The sequence below is a fragment of the Neltuma alba genome, unplaced genomic scaffold (genome assembly GCF_004799145.2).
Source record: "Neltuma alba isolate B1F8T4 unplaced genomic scaffold, ASM479914v2 tig00013341_pilon, whole genome shotgun sequence".
Classification (NCBI taxonomy): Eukaryota; Viridiplantae; Streptophyta; class Magnoliopsida; order Fabales; family Fabaceae; genus Neltuma; species Neltuma alba.
In genome coordinates this window covers 70,491-87,007 of record NW_021637611.1, presented here as the reverse complement: position 1 = coordinate 87,007, position 16,517 = coordinate 70,491, and the positions used below count along the sequence as shown (strand labels likewise).

General features: G+C 35.7%; 2 protein-coding genes and 1 pseudogene across 6 annotated transcripts; 1 reads left to right on the top strand and 2 right to left on the bottom strand.

Moving 5' to 3' along the window:
- Positions 1 to 2,611: 2,611 nt before the first annotated feature.
- LOC114736494 (uncharacterized) lies at positions 2,612 to 7,274 on the bottom strand (annotated as a pseudogene).
- Positions 7,275 to 7,850: 576 nt separating this feature from the next.
- On the bottom strand, positions 7,851 to 9,497 carry LOC114736477 (NADPH-dependent aldehyde reductase-like protein, chloroplastic). The gene is made up of 2 exons (XM_028924318.1): positions 9,030 to 9,497; positions 7,851 to 8,472 (listed from the first exon to the last, which is right to left on the bottom strand). Exons 1-2 carry the CDS (start codon positions 9,449 to 9,451, stop codon positions 8,064 to 8,066), a joined length of 831 nt encoding a protein of 276 aa, XP_028780151.1. The 5' UTR covers positions 9,452 to 9,497; the 3' UTR covers positions 7,851 to 8,063.
- Positions 9,498 to 12,161: 2,664 nt separating this feature from the next.
- Positions 12,162 to 15,962, top strand: LOC114736503 (PHD finger protein ING2). 5 transcript variants are annotated; one of them, XM_028924352.1, is made up of 7 exons: positions 12,162 to 12,301; positions 12,404 to 12,475; positions 12,636 to 12,862; positions 13,958 to 14,021; positions 14,287 to 14,543; positions 14,667 to 14,705; positions 15,713 to 15,962. In XM_028924352.1, the coding sequence occupies exons 1-7, from the start codon at positions 12,256 to 12,258 to the stop codon at positions 15,815 to 15,817; spliced, it is 810 nt and encodes a 269-aa protein (XP_028780185.1). In that variant the 5' UTR covers positions 12,162 to 12,255; the 3' UTR covers positions 15,818 to 15,962. The 5 variants fall into 5 exon arrangements, with proteins under 5 accessions (XP_028780185.1, XP_028780183.1, XP_028780184.1 ...); XM_028924350.1 differs by lacking the exon at positions 15,713 to 15,962 and having other exon boundaries at positions 14,667 to 15,697; XM_028924351.1 differs by lacking the exons at positions 12,162 to 12,301; positions 12,404 to 12,475 and having other exon boundaries at positions 12,492 to 12,862.
- The last annotated feature ends 555 nt before the right edge of the window (positions 15,963 to 16,517 follow it).

Below are 16,517 nucleotides of genomic sequence, written 5' to 3'. Positions count from 1 at the left end.
TCATATTGAGGTTATTGAATATTCCATCCTGAAATAGTTTTTGGGAAGCTCAATAAGCACTTTTCAAGAGTATTTTTTTACAAATCGAGACAAACTCCTTCACATGTTTACTTTATATACCGTAAAAATACTTTTAAAATCATGATTTTGATCTTACCCAAACACCCCTTAAAGTGAACTTATAATCCTATCTGATTTTATCGTAGGACATGGTATTATATATGATCCACTGACTTTACATTTTTATTTGTTTTTCATTATTTTCTTTTGAAAATTTGGAACAATAATTGCGTTTGAAAGAAATTTAAGAAGGGTCGTTGAGAAAAAAGGATAACAGTTGTGGTTAATGTTACTCATGTGAAAAGATTCAGAGCTGCTTATTCGAAGTATATATTGATTTTGACAAACTTCATGTATGTGTGTATCTTTTTTTCAAGAGAACTTTCAGTAATTCACTAATTCCCATGAAAAAGTAATTTTAAGCATTTAGTAATAAGTTTTTTTTTTAAGTTGATTTTTTTTAAAAAAATAAATCTTAATTTTTAAATAGGTGTGCTTACATCTTACTATGGAGGCATTTACGAAGGTATGTGAATAATTTTGTTTTAAAATCACATTTTGAGCTTCTAAAATTGATTATCCTCAGTCCTAACTCCTATTCAAGGAGGCTCAATGGAGTAAATAATTAAATCAAACTAGCGTCCTCCCGTACATTAAAAAAGTAAAAATCTTTCCAAGAGTTCACGCAGTGTCATGAGAACATTGAATCCACAATATTAAAATGCTTCGGGTTTGAATATACAATGGTGGAAATATAAGAGTAGTTTAGCCTATTTATTTTGTTTTTTTTTTTTTTAAATTCTTGGTCCCCTCTCTAGATTATAATATAACCGCCGAAAGTACCAATGAATTTCGAAGTGGGAAGCCGCGTTGCAAGGTTTGAAAAATCCAGTAGACTTCTACAAAGGAGCGTCATCAAATCACATGGGTAACTTCAAATTGTTGATCTGGCAGTGGCAATCAAAGTTCACTGAAGAATCAGGTAGGAATGTTGAATGGGTGAGGCGGTGAGTTCCAAAGCCGCTGTGCGTGATAAGGATCTGTGATGGGTTGACGGGTAGAGAATTAAAACAGAGGGTAAAGGGACCAGGGATATGTATGTGCGTGATGAAGCTAAGGTGGGTCAGATTGTTAGACGAGTAATTAATTGAAAAGGAATGATAATGAAAGAAGCAGTTTCAAAGGACAGAACCACATCGCTAACGCCTCATATCCAAATGCCTCTTCCACTTCTGCAGAACTCTGTCCTCTCTTCCATGGCATTCTACTTCCGCTGGTCCAATTTCACCCACAACCTCCCCATGTTATGAGGTCCAAATCAAAGGGTCTTGTCTCCTATCAAGTACTTATCAACCAGAATAATAACACTCGTAAGGATTTTAGCCTATGCTCCTCAAAATAAATAGAAAGAACCTGAGTTTCGGTGCCGATAAGCGACCGCGCAGAGACTTGTTATATTTTCCTCATGTTTAGTCATTGTTATGCTGTAAAGAAATGAGCAATCATGCTTTGACTTTAGTTTTGTTTTCCCGTTCTCCCTTATTATGCTGGAGCTTTACATATCCAGTCCTGAAGGGAAAGGGGCACAAGTGAATTATGAAGGGAGCTCTGTTTCCCAGCTTGAGTGGGAGTAGGACCTGGACGAGGGCTCATAATAACTGTACGGTTGAAGAGAGGCGTCAAAGAGGAGACATTGTAAAGTTACTTTGTGTAGGCCACTGCGAGCAATAATTTCAAAAGATGAGGCGTGACCAGTGCAATGAGAGCATATAGATAAACTACAGTGGGGAAAAAGGGAATCTCCCATCTCCCATTGGTACATATATTGGAATTAGAATGGACTCATCTGGCCACTTACCATCTCCTTCAGCCCTTCTTTCTCTTCCCCTCATCCAACTGAACGATGTATCCAACTCAATGGCTAACGGATCAAGAGTTCAGAGTTCAGCTTAGGCATGAATGCATGCGAACATCTTGTCAATTATGGACATATCTCATACTTTAAGCGTATGAGATTTAGTTCTTTAAAGAGTAATATACTTAAAAAACATTCTACGCATGAGTTGATGGGTTTTTGAGTGTGATTCAATAAAAAATAGGATCAATTTTTCTTTTTTCTTTTTTTGGTGATAATAGGATCAATTTTTCTCAAGGAATAAAATATAATATCAGTGGGTTTTCATGATAAAGATCAATCATTACATGGAATCAGCCGAGTATCATGACCTGAGGGTCGTGCCCAAAATAAGTATCAGCAGCAGAATTACGCAAAGAAAAGCGCACCAAAGTAACAATGCCTGGAGGCCCCAGGTGTAGAAAAAAGATAAGCAGCATATATGTATGAACACTAGCAACCAGAAAAACATTGCATAAATCATGACGCAGATATGCTTAACTGCTGTATGTAACAGCAGGTAGCAGCCCAAACTGTTCTCAAATTAGATGCGGGCCATCTAATGATCTTGAGTGGATGCAGCAGTGATGAAGCGCAAGGTGAAGCAGAGGAAGGTAAATAACCCAAGGGTCAAGCAACACGATAGGCTAGGCGAGATAATAAATCCCACTTGAAGTGGATAGACGTCAATTGTATCAGTTTCATGCATCAGTTTAGAAGATTACAACAGTGGGCAGGATATTACTATCCTTGCATTTTACACAACACAAAAAATGTGAGAGCACTAATTACAATGAACATTTTAAGTTAGCCTAAATGATCATTTTTTTCCTGAGGGAGCACGATAAATTTGGTATGTATGACATGCTGGGGGCAAGTGACTGGTTCCTACGACGACCTTGATAGATATTGAAGCCATTCTTCGGGTGTTCCCCTTCTTACCGTCAACATTCTCAGTGCTGCACTGGTTAGGGGTATGGCATGGATGTCATAGTCCTTTGGTGCCTGAGCAACAAGAGTAACTTCTTAATGGTGTTGAGGTAAAATATTGGATCCCTCAGTTTTTTAGTAGGCAATCCCTACAATATCTTGAGGTATACACTGTGCTTCAATTAAAATTGCTCGTGCAATTAGAAGATTTGTGTTCTAGCACTGGCAAACTTTTAGGTAGCGAACATGTTCTCCATGCATGTGTAGATCGCAGCATGATCCGGTTAGGAATTGTCACAATGCAGACAGTCATGGTTATCATTCTTCAAAGTCAAATTTACAATAATGTTCTACTGTCGAACATCAATCTTAATATAAAGAATGAAACTATCTTCACCCGGAAAAAAAAAATTCACGTAATACATGACTTCAAACAATACCTTGGGATTCTTGATCAGCTTCATTTTTGCTTCCTCTAAAGTTTTTTGACCTTTCCTTGAGTTACATTTGGCACAGGCAGTAACCTGTCAAGTGAAAGGTTGGTGATACATGGTGAAGAGGCAACGCATAGAAGATGGGCTTTAGGACTAACGGTTTAAGACTCCTCCCTTCCGTCTTACATTCAACTAAGATTTTAACAACAAAATGTAAAAACAAATAAAAATACTCTTCATTTGTGACACAGTTTTCACTTGTCTCCTCTTGATAACATGCTTTAGGACTAACGGTTTAAGACTCCTCCCTTCCGTCTTACATTCAACTTAGATTTTAACAAGAAAATGAAAAAACAAATAGAAATACTCTTCATTTGCAACACAGTTTTCACTTGTTCCCTCTTGATAACATGCTTTGATGAGTAATGAAAAGTTCGCCGGAATTTAAATTTATCATAGAAGTTTAGTACTATACCTACTTAAAGTAATTTCCAATTTTGTGCTTCTTTTAAAGTTCAGGTTCTTTGGCCCAAAAGGGGGGGGAGGGTTCCGGTTCAGTTCCTCTGGAAGAAAGAGATTCATTTAGTCATGTCCTATAAGCCTTCTTTCTGTACTTGCATTGAACAGTCTTCTTTAGTCTTTTATGTCCATCTGACGTCAAGTCCAAGTACCACAAATATGGTATTTCAGAAGCATTTTTTCTCTTTTGCCAATAAATGCACAAGATTTTTCCTAAAATACTGGACGAACAAAGGAACCCCAAAAAATCGAAGGTGAACATATGAAGGTTAGACAAACTATGGGCGGACAACCCTTAAATTACTCGTCTTGGAGGTTGTGGTCTAATTTTTGCGCACTCACACACACATATTTTGCAGCTTCTGTGACAAACAAATACACGGCGCAGTTAATGCCCCAGACGTAACTCAACTCTGCAGTTCCAGGATGAGATCCTTTCCTTTTTCAGAAAAGAGACAAGTAACACAACACTTCTATGCAGGCATACAGATGTAGAACATGTATGCATCCATATTAAGCTGATAGACTTACTAGATTTTCCCATTTCCATTCTCCACCCAGTGAAGCAGGCACAACATGGTCAATGGTCAAATTCTCACGTGAAGAGCAATACCTGTTGAGCAAGGGAATCTCATATCAGCATAATACGAGGCTTTATACAAGGATAAACCTAATCTTTTGAAAAGCAATATCAAGAGAGAAACCCTTTTTACGGCCTAAACATTGCCCCAGAACCATGAAATTGTTGAGAAGGGTCCAATGACTTGCTACTTCCATGGTAAACAATCTTCAATCGACAAAGTAATGGACTGTATAAGTTTTGGGCATGACAAATTTTAAGGAGGATAAAAATATGGAAGGTCTCCTGAATTAAGATTTTTTTTTTTTTTTTGGTTTTTTGGGTAGTGCACCTGAAGCAATTGTAAGTCAAAGGATGGGATCGCATTCATGATGCCTCCTTTTATTTAGTGAAATGCTAAGAGAGCAATATTCATGCTATAAACCCAGTCCATTACTTTTTAAAGGATTGACACAATGGTAGCTACGTAGTTTTAACTTCTAAACAGGATGGGGGAATGGAGAACCCAAATACATAAATGAAGTTCACTTTGTTCCTTTTTGGATTTTGTGTTAAATGGTTGAACTAAATGCGTTTAGGTCTATTAGAGATCAAATTTAAAGCAGCATACTTACTGACAAGTGTAGCAGTCCCTATATAGTATATTCTTCCTATTAAGATTGCTCTTGACAACTCTTCTTTTGACAACCTGAAGTAGATTAGGAACCTGTTCCAGAACAAGCATAATATCAGGTATAACCCTGTTTGTAGAAGCAAAATAGCAAGAAAATGTTTCAACCCAATTGTGAAGAAATCGGTAACTATAAATTGGTGATGAAGGGCCAATGCTACTACTAGAGTCATGACTACAAAGGGTCAGAAAACTAAAAAAACAACAGCCATTACCGAGGGCATACCCTTAAAACAGCTGGTATATAGAAAGATCCGCATGGCGAGTTCACAGTCTGATCGTAATACTCAAGTACATCAGCCTGGATAGAGCAACATTTGAAATTTGAAACAGAATAAGAATATATTCAGTATCAGTTTAAACAGAAAGGGATAAACAAAGACAAAAAGGTTTTTTGAGAGCACGTGTCTGCAGTTGCATATATGAGGAATGAACATTATCACCTGGGAAATGAAGCAGAAGTTGTATATCCATTTAATAAAATCCAATCAAAGCGAAGCTATGTGGAGAATTCAGAAACATACTTTGCTTCTAAATGGAAATCATATGCAATAGGATGAAGAAAATACAACATTCCCTACCAGCCAATATAGTTAAACAGCCAGTGCACATGATAATATGCTGTAGCATAATCCTTAAGGGATAACCTAGGTTTCCTTGATTTTACGTAATTTCATGTCTGTTTTGAAGCAATAGACAGCATAAATAACATAATAAAATGTTTTACAATAATTAACTCAAAAGAAAGGGTTGTGGCGTTGTGCTGAAAGATCTGACCTTCGCCATAAACTCCAAACATATAGCACGTTTCCAGCCTACAACGTTAACTGGCCTGAAGCATGATGACAGCAATCAGATCTGTGAGCAAACAACTGATATACAAGAGAAAATCACCTTACAAACTTCACATCATCCAAACTAGATGGTGGGCCCCATGACTTGTACAAAGTCTAAAGAGAGTTACACTATTACATATACTAATTCAGAGAATAATAAGGATATATGACATCTTGCATCCCAAATGAATACATTAAAACCATTAGGAAGACATAACCTCACAATAATTTTAAAACCGATTACCGAACTTATTAGCAGTTTTGGTTCTTTTATATATTTTATCGGGTCAAGTAATCAAAATGAGAAATAACACAAACGAGAAAAGCATTAAAGTATGTGCGTGAGTAGAACCTAAAAAGGAATCCCGTTCGCTTATCCAACATATGTGCCATATAATAATTACTCAAAAACACACGCACGCACCCACGCATAATCTATGTTTGTGCACCCCAAATATGTCATGTATGCATCAACAATCAAATGCACAGAATTCACGGCAGTTTTACAGCAGTAAAGTTGTTCCTCACCGTGTCATAGAAGTGGAAACACCAGGTTCCAAGAACATTCACTCTGTCAAACAGCTCATGGGGCTTCCCATATTGTTTTGGTTGGAGTAAATTCAAATAACAGAATGCATTGCAAAAAGTAACTTATTTTAGCATATAATTTGTACGATGTTAAACCCAGCACAATCTTCCTAAGTAATGTATAACAACCACAAGATCACCTAATGGGGAAAAGGATTATTGATACAGTCTATAGTAAATAACTGACTCCACGGTATGGCAAAAATCAGTTGAACCCAGGAACTAGAAAAACCAAATGATATTTACCGAAGCCTATCAAAGACAAGAAAATAAAAGAATAGTCCTTTCTAATTACACATAGCTTCTCGAAACAATGCCGTTTCAGAAATTTACAATCTCGATATGCAGAACAGTAGTCAATAAAGTAAATATTGAAGTGACCTGTACGATACATCCAACACCAGGCCTCTGAAAGAAGCTAAGCTATCGTTCTCAAACTCATAATCATCATGATCAGGATAATCCTCGTCATGAACACTGCCATTGCGAAAAGTGGGACTGGGGAGTGGGGAGTGCCTCCCCACTGCAACGGTTTCTTTTCCTACTCGGGTATGATGAGAACGAACCTATACACCTAACCTTCAGCTCGCGGCACTGAATTGATCTGAACTTGAAGTGAAACGGGTCCTTCTGCTCCAAAGGAAACGAGAACCCCTCGCCATTAAAGAGCGTCTTTAAGCGACCGTGAGTTGTAAACTGTGCCATCCGCTTTCCTCTCCTCGAGCTCAAAATTGACAAATTTGCACCTTTCTTTTCCAACTTTTCCAGACCCTCTGGGATTAATTAATCAGAAGGAAAATAAGATGGGCAAATGCATTGGCTCCACGGAATATCTGCCGTTACCTCGCTCCTTTGGGACAATTGCTATGCACTTGAATTGACAAGTCTGCCCTCAGTTTTTTCCAAAAGATATTACGATCTGGACCTTTTGAGCTGGGGAATTTATCTAACCATCAAAATTAGTCGGCCAACAGGTTGAGTGGTATTAAAAATACGAAGAGCAAATTAACAGAATCAATTGATGACAAATTAATCAGGAAAAAAAATAGTGGGGGGGATGCAGGGCGGCACTATCTGTCTTCGCCTTTGCTCAAATGCACGTCACAAACTCATTTTGCATGCGTATATGAGGAACATAGCTTATAGCGTTCCCATGACAAGAAGCCTTCCGCACGCATTTGGGAAGTTAAAACTGATTATCGTATATCTGTGTACTACAATATTATTTTGTTTTTTACCCCAAAAAAAGTTGATTATAAAATTAGACGCGTTTGACTCAGTGCTCTACTGCTCTTAGCAGGTCCAAAAACCAACTGGCCAACGGATATGCATGTGTGAGAAACGAAGCAACGGTCTAGCCTCGCAAATGAAAATTACATGCTAATCATTGAGAAGCTATAAACCATGGGAATTATAAAGATATGGTCAAGGGCTTCATCAACCCAGACGTCATTTACATTACACAGCCTTTACGTATAACAATAGCAAGACCGGCATCTTATTAGTCTACACGGGAAAAAGCAGCCCCAGTAGAAGAGATTATTCATCACCCTTAAACATAGCCACCATTAACACGAATCACTTGACCATTGATCCACCCACCGGCGTCAGTGGCCAAGAATCCCACCACAGGGGCTAAATCCTTGGTCTCGCCAAGCCTGCCCAGAGGACATACGTCAATAGCCGCCTTCACTTGTTCTTCAGTCTTACCAGAAAAAAACATCTCTGTTGCAACTGGCCCCGGCGCAACACAGTTGGCCGTGATTCCCGTCCCCTTCAGCTCTTTTGCTAAAATCTTCACCATTGTCTCTACGGCTGCTTTGGATGCTGCGTATGTCCCATAACCGGGCATCAATGAACCCACCACTGATGTAGATAACATTATAATTCGACCTCCTCCGCCACGTTGCAAACGGTTTGCTGCCTCCTTACAGCACAGAAACGCCCCTCTTGCGTTCACACTGTGAAACAGCCAGCTATATATCAACCAGCGAGTCTTCGATATATGAAACAAAAAGTAAATAACCTGTTATTGTAACATGCGTTAATAACACGGTGAGTGTACATATGAGGAGATTACGCTGCTTAATTTATGCTCTATCACTTCACTTTCAAAACTGGTGTACAGGCCAACAGGATTAGAGATGGGAAACTGTATCGTATTAACAACTAATGGAAGGGAAGGTGGAAAAGAAAACAAAATGCTCCGATATGCTCGCGTAATATGATACTAAATCGATAATCCAAACATGTATCAGCACGTTTCAACGCTATATATTCAGGGTGCCCTAAGTGTTAAAATTCTGAGATAAATTAGAAACTCCCACAACAGAAGTACCTTGTGAAGCATTTTGTTTAGGAACCTGAAGGAATTACATTTCAGTTCTGACATCTAGCTCACCAACAATTTGGCGATAGACACTTTATGATATATTGCTCGAGTCATCACTTCAGTGAACGGTTGTTTTATCGCGAGTTTACGAACTGAGGTAAAAGGAGAAAGAGACAAAAAGCATACCTGAAAATATAATCGAAGTCCTCCAAGGAAATATTGGCCAGAGAAGAGTAATTGCTGTCGATAACCGCAGCAGAATTAACCAGGATATGAACCGGTGAGTTGAAGGCCTTCTCAGCCTCATCGAAGAGAGACTTCACTTGAGTCGGGTCAGAAACATCAGCCCTGACGACAATGGCTCTTGGACTACTGGCACGCGGGGAAGAGGCATTAATCTGGGCGGCGGCTGACTCCGCAGGAGCCGAGTTGGAGGAGTAATTGACGACGACTCTGGCACCGAGTGAAGCTAGATGGAGCGCAATCTCTCGACCGATTCCGCGGGACGAACCAGTAACAATCGCAACTCGATCTTGAAGCGATCGAGTTTGAATTTCCTGGTTCAGTTCAGTATTGTCGGAACCCCTGCCTGGCGATGGCAGAGCCATTTCGATCACTCTACAGCTTACAGTTGGTTTTCGTCTAACTCTTTCATGTTGTGTGGCTTAGTGGCGGTAAAAAAGGATAGCGTCTGCGTTGGCCAGTAAAAATGCAGAAAGTGCGTGTGTTAGAAAGGAATCACAACTATCATATTCCATGCGTACTCTGCATTCCGTGAGTCGATGTAGCAGTCCTAGTGTAGACTGTATTATCTATATGAATTTTTTATTTATATAATGATGATTTTATTTTTAAAACCATGCTTCATCTATCTGCACTTCGTCTGCATACTCTCCACTTCGTATTTAACCCGTACAATAGGTGTTTGGAGTGATTTATTTTAAATGTTTTTGCATTACCTGAAATAAATATAGAAAAGTATTTATATATCTACTTCACAGTACAAAATTACTTAAAATAAAGGAAAAATCGTAAAAAAAAACCTTAAAAATAAAAAAATTGCAAATAGAGGCTTGTTACAATATTAGTATGAGTTTTGATAACAATTTTTAAAAAATGATCTCTACATACACTTTTTTAATTTTAATTTTTTTTTTGTGATTTTTTCCAAAATAAAAGCAGTTGTAAGCAAAAACATATACAACATGAATCTTATGTTTAAGATCATAAGTCTATTTGGATTGACTATAGAAAAGGAACTTAGTTTCAATCTAACTTTGATAAAAGCAACATCGGTAATACGATTTATATTGGGATTTACTTTTATAAAAGTCAGTTTGTAACGTAGAAAAGTTGTTTGGATTATGATTGAATAAGTAAATTTAATTTGTAGAATAATCAAAATGGACATGGTTTTTATTAAATAATAAATATTGATTAAAAATAAGAATTTATAAAATATAATAATTTTAAACTATTATAATACGAAAAATTTATATTTAATTAATAAAATATATCTAAATTAGAAATCATAGTAATGTGAAAATTTTGAAACCAAACAGTATTATATAATTAATTAGATGATATACTATGCATGATTTATATAAATATAAAACGAAAAATAATAAAATAGTAAAATAACTGGAAATGGTATAAATTTTATTAAATAATATTATCACCTATTCTTAATATAAGAACTAGTTGAAAACTCAATTTAGTCATAGATATAAGATCCTAATTCATTTTACCTCTAATATTTATCTATTTTGTCCCTAAGCAGTCCCTATGCTATAGTTATTACATATATTAATGAGTTTTCATTAAGAGGTAGCTTTCAATGCACATGATTTATGAGAATATTTTATGAAAGATAACATTCATTTATTACAAATAATTAATTTAATTAACTTCTTTAATATTTACAAATTAGTTATTTAGCTATTATATTAATAATTAATGTATATATACTACCTCCAGTCCTTAATATAAATACCTAGTTGATTAATTTGGGTATGTTAAAGAAACTACTTAAATTAGTTATTTGTAATAAATAAGTGCTGTCTTTTATTAAAGATTCTTATTAATTAGGTATATTAGTTAGATCTATTATTATTACAAGAGCTACCTTAAAAAAAAAAAATGAGAGACAAAATAAATTGAGGTCTTATATTCATGACTAAAATAAAAATCAAATGAATTTTTATATTAAGGCCCGGAGGCAGTATTATACTGGTATGAAAAATTTGATGCGTGTGTTTTGTACTAAAAGAATACAAGTTTAAGTTTGAATATAAGCAAGGTGGTATGATGTAATTTAAGATAAATTTTTTGAAAGCGTGGCAATTTCTTTTTCATCTTCTCTCTCCACTTTTCAAAAGCCGCAACCTTCAAATTTTTGCTTATGAATTATGATAACTTTTCATTCAAAAGTTAAATTACTCTGATGCCATTACATATGCTCCAAATTTCATTCAATCTCCACAATCCCACGTTTTGGCTCAATAAGTCACTTTTCTCCCACTGAAGCGCCAAAACAAATAGGTCCGGTATATACACATATATCAATTAGTTTTGTTTCATATATATACATGCCAAAATCGATATCATAAACTCAAAACTGTTTATTTTATAAGTTATTCTTACTTAATTTTATAACTAATTATGACAAATCCAAGAACACCTCGAAGAAAAATGATATTACTGATATGAAATATAATGCTCCATCTAAGATTGACAATCTAAGAATACTATCAAGGTGTTTTAAAGAAGGGTTATCCTGATCTCCGCTTCTAGCCTAGATTAACTTAAATTAAATGGAGTCTTTATCAACTTTTTTTTTCTTGGTCAAAGTCTCCATCAACTATCTTAAACTAAATAATCAAATATGAAACTTCATAGTTCATGCAACTTCCAGTTTACAAAATACGATGAAAAGATTTTTTTTTAAGGCAGTAGCTAAATAACTAATTTATATAAATTAGAAATAGGATAATATTTACATCAAGTTTTTAATCACATATGACTATGTGTCATATTTTAAAATATTAATATTTAATAGTATTTAATTATAAATTCATATGGCACAAAAAATACCAATGTTTATATATAATTTAATTATGTAATCTCTAATATTTAACGAGGCTATGGCCCATTAAATACGGGAGCAAAAAAAAAAAAAACGCATTGAATATATGACGGAAGGATCCGCACACTCGCGCGAACCCAACGGTCAGTCAGGTTGCCCTGCCGATTGGCGCTTCTTTCGTTGATTTTCGCCTTTAACGCTTATAATGCGCATCATTATACGACGACGTTTGTTGTTTTCTTCTCCTCTCTAAACCGGCGGTCACCTAGGGCTCCGATCGCAACCCCGGGAATTTTGACTGCAGATTTACGTTGATCACTACAGTGAATGGCAATTTCACGAACAGGAGTCTACGTTGACGACTATTTGGAGTGTAAGAGTCTCCATAAATGTCATTTCTTCATGCTTTTTCGATAAACTCGTTTTTACTTTTTATTCTGGCTAACTTTGAATTATCATTACTTAATCCCCACAGATGCAAGCACGTTGCCTGCTGAACTCCAGAGACTGTTAAACACGATCAGGGAACTCGACGAAAGATCCCATTGTAAATGTTCTCTATACCCTGTTTCTGTTCGTTATCATGTCATTGCACATACGTTTTTATATGCCGCTGGTCTGTGATGTCTGCATCTATTTATCGCTGCTTATGTATTTATGTATCTTTATTTTGGCTGCTATATCTGTATGCGTTGGGGGCATGGCAGCTATGATCAACCAGACCAGGCAACGCACTAGGTACTGTTTGGGGTTGTCTTCACATGGCTCTAAGAAGGTTAATCATTATACTAGTTATAGCTATAACAACATTAACACCACCGGAGAAGACGATGCAACAATTGAGAAAATGCATAAAGAAATTGAGGCTAATCAGGATAGTGCTTTAAATCTTTGTACCGAGAAGGTTTTGTTGGCACAGCAAGCATATGACCTGGTGAGTTTCTTTTTTTCTTTTCTAAATTTATTTCTTTTTCACTTTAATTGTTTTATGTTGTGTATTCTTAACGCTAAGCATTTATATTGAATTGTTGATTGTATTTTCACTTGTTATATACACACACACATATGACTTGATACAAGTTGGTGCATTTCAGAGTGAGAAAGTGAAATAAAAAATTGAAGAAAGAGATCAGAGGAGGAAAATATTGTTTTAGCACATAATTAAAGTCATTAACTAGCCTTATTATATATGTGACTATTAGGGTTTGAACTCGAGACGCTTACTGACTATCCACCGTCAGAATCACACCAAGTAGCTTGAACTAACCTTTATATAGTCTTGCAAAAGGAAGAGCAGAGGAACCCCTCCAAATAACCCTGCCGGTCATTTAGTCTTACCTTAATATATCTTCCACAAACCTTGCTCTCTTTTATATATTATGTAGTTGGAGTTTTAGTCAGTGCAGTCATTTTCTTGTGGATCTTCATCGATAAAGCAGCCCCTTTTATGATTTGTGATTCCATGAGGCGTTGCAAGAGCCATTTTGAAGTTCAACATGTCTTTTTGGGTGCCAGAGTCACTTCCACGTACTGTCAGGAACACAAAGTTCAACGTTTGTTTACTTTGTCACGTAGTGCTTGTTATGGTTTGAACTTATCCTTGCATAATCAACAGTAGGTTGATTGTATTGATTTTCAAAGTCAATCAATCTGATCAAATTTCTCACTTCATTTCCTTAAAAGCTTGAACTAGAATTTTTTCTATTATTAATTTGGGAATTTTTCTTAGGTAATTTTTATTTGCACGTGATTTTCTCAATGCGATGCTATTATATCATCAAACTCTAAAAACTTTTGAATTATATAACTCAGATGTATAGATCCTAAACAGTCAGGGTATAGTTTGAGGTTTTAATTATGTAAGCATGCATGCTGTGAAAAGAGGTTTTGAAGAAAATGTGTTGAGAAGCACTTAGCTCAATAAGTGGAAGAATTCATGTAAACTTTTTGGAATTTGCTTCCTCATATGCATGTTATGAACATCATAAACGAGAGTTTATAAGCTTTTATCTTATTTAATTTGCTTCAGATAGATAGCCATATAAAACGACTTGATGAGGATTTGAACAACTTTTCCGAAGATCTAAAGCAAGGTAAAATAACAATGTAATTTGCATACTGATTTATTTTGTGTCAGACATGCACAGCTTAAAATAAATAAAACCAACTTATCATGTTGGGAAAGGTTAAGAGGACCTGAAAGTTATTGTCACCATCTAACACAAAAGAAAGGACCGGATGAAAGCAAAATTTGTTTTGGATTTTAAGTTGTTGTCAGTAACGTGTTGTCCTGGTCCATTATATGGTTATAATCTTAATTTTTCATTTTTCTTTGTTTCACATTTCCTATTTTATTAGAAGGCAAGATACCACCAGATGAACCAGCTATTCTTCCCACCTTGCCTGTAGTCCCAAAAAGTGAAAAACGAAAATCCTTATATGGAACACCTGTATCAAAGGGACTTGACTACAGAGATAGAGATTGGGATCGGGGGCGTGATAGAGATTTTGAACTTATGCCCCCACCAGGAAGGCATAAGAAGGAGTATGCAACTCCCATGGATATGGATCAACCAATTGATCCAAATGAACCTATATACTGTATCTGTCACCAGGTTTTGTTTTGCTGTTTAATGTATTCTATATTCTATTATCCTTTGCTCAATTATGTGATTTTTTTTTTAATGTTCTGTAAATGCTCCATAAGAATATGGCATTTTTTTTAATTGATCTTTCAGGTTTCTTATGGAGATATGATTGCTTGTGACAACGAAAATGTAAGTACCTATTGCCTTGCTTTCTTTCTTCATGTGCGCTGCACCTCTTTCTTTTTCTTCAAGGAAAGCCGGATTGGCAGAATTACCAATCGTCATGTGATCTCCCACATCAAATTTGATTACTGTCTGGTATCTATATATTATTACCTTCCTAGTGCATCAAATGCGTAGTATATTTTTGGGCTAGATGCGTTAACTGCAGACATAGATGATTTGCTATGCATAAGATTGATTTGGAATTTTGAAAGTGAAACCAAACACACTTATTATTATGCCAAAGGTTACAAATATTAGTGAGGGCATGATTTCTTACCTGCTCACAGTCTCCCCTCTCCCTCCAAAGCTGTTAGGTTCAGACTTGTGACCTCCCTGTGATACCAAGTGTGAGAACGATACTTACTGTTACACCGAAAGTTTTACAATTAATTAGGGCTCAACTCTATTTCTTTAATCCATTGTAGATTAAACGCTTGCCATGGTTGGAATACACTAAAAATTCGTCAACCAATCTTTGATGCACCTACTCTATTTGCATAACATGTATAAATTTGGGACATCATAAAGAACTGGCGAAATTCAACATTGAACACCTTGCAAAGAGGCATGTGAACAACATGCATGAGAATGCATCCAATGCGGCTTTCATGATGCAAACACGGAAGTATAAAAAAATTAATTATATAGATGAAAAATCTGTCGTGAATAGGGTTTGCGTTCATGCTTAGGGGTTGACCGGGTATGTTCTGGTTACATTCACATATGTTAACTGCAATATTTCATGCATTTACTAATCATTAATCACATAATGTATGTCCATTATGTCGCCAGAAACTACGGCTATATGTAGTTAACAGATGAATATTGGTGCCATGAATTTTATTTGAACAGTGGGTTTTATAGGTTTTACAACTAGTTTTATTTGAATAAAGGATTCTATGATAATATTCCTTTCCCCCCCTCTCTAGTTGTTTCTGGTTTTTTAAAGCTTTGATTGGTTTTCCTCCTAGTGCCAAGGAGGTGAATGGTTTCACTATTCGTGTGTTGGCGTAAGTCCGGAAACAAGATTCAAGGGAGAGTGGTATTGTCCTACTTGCCGACCCCACTTTCAATGATTAATCTCAGTTGGGTTTGGCAAATTCATGAGATTAGACAAATTTGTGAAACAGACGTAGTTTGTTATGTTTGCAAGAGTTTATTTCTATCAAGAGATAGTATTTGTTGAAATATTTAGTCGCATAGTTTTTCTTGGCCGAAAAATATGCAGTTACATGCTTAAAATATAGTACACGACGAGAAGTATGGTTAAAATGAAATTTCATCCACACTAATTCAAAAGAAATTTAACCATCTCTTATAATTTGCAATATTCATTGTTAAAATTCTAATAAGGTTCGTATGCGAACAATCATCCGACGCAACCACTTTCAATACATACAAATGCTAATTTATATGATTAAATCTAAGACAAATTATACTATTGACAAATTATAAGGAATATGACTTATAGTTTGTTTTTTAATTCATCGTTTTTTTTTTAAATTTCAGGCAATGAATTTAACAGTGAATTTGAATTATTTCCATGTAAAATGCCCTCCATTGTAGCTCTCCTCATTTATAACTAGTGGATTAATCTAGTTAGCTGTTGTATTATCAATCGGAGCCTCTCCGTAAATCTAGTGACTAAAAATAAAAATGAAGATAAATACAAATTAATTTTGAATAGAAAGCATCCAAATTCATGACTACCATGTCTAATTAAATCAAAATTTAATGTTAGAAACAAAAACCAAAAAAAAAAAAACAGCCAACAAA

Coding starts and splice junctions, on each gene's coding strand:
- LOC114736503 (XM_028924349.1), top strand. CDS start 12,512: ATGTCATTGCACATACGTTTTTATATGCCGCTGGTCTGTGATGTCTGC. Junction 12,863..13,957: donor CACAGCAAGCATATGACCTG/GTGAGTTTCTTT, acceptor AATTTGCTTCAG/ATAGATAGCCATATAAAACG. Junction 14,544..14,666: donor TATACTGTATCTGTCACCAG/GTTTTGTTTTGC, acceptor TTGATCTTTCAG/GTTTCTTATGGAGATATGAT.
- LOC114736477 (XM_028924318.1), bottom strand. CDS start 9,451: ATGGCTCTGCCATCGCCAGGCAGGGGTTCCGACAATACTGAACTGAAC. Junction 8,473..9,029: donor GACTTCGATTATATTTTCAG/GTATGCTTTTTG, acceptor GCTGTTTCACAG/TGTGAACGCAAGAGGGGCGT.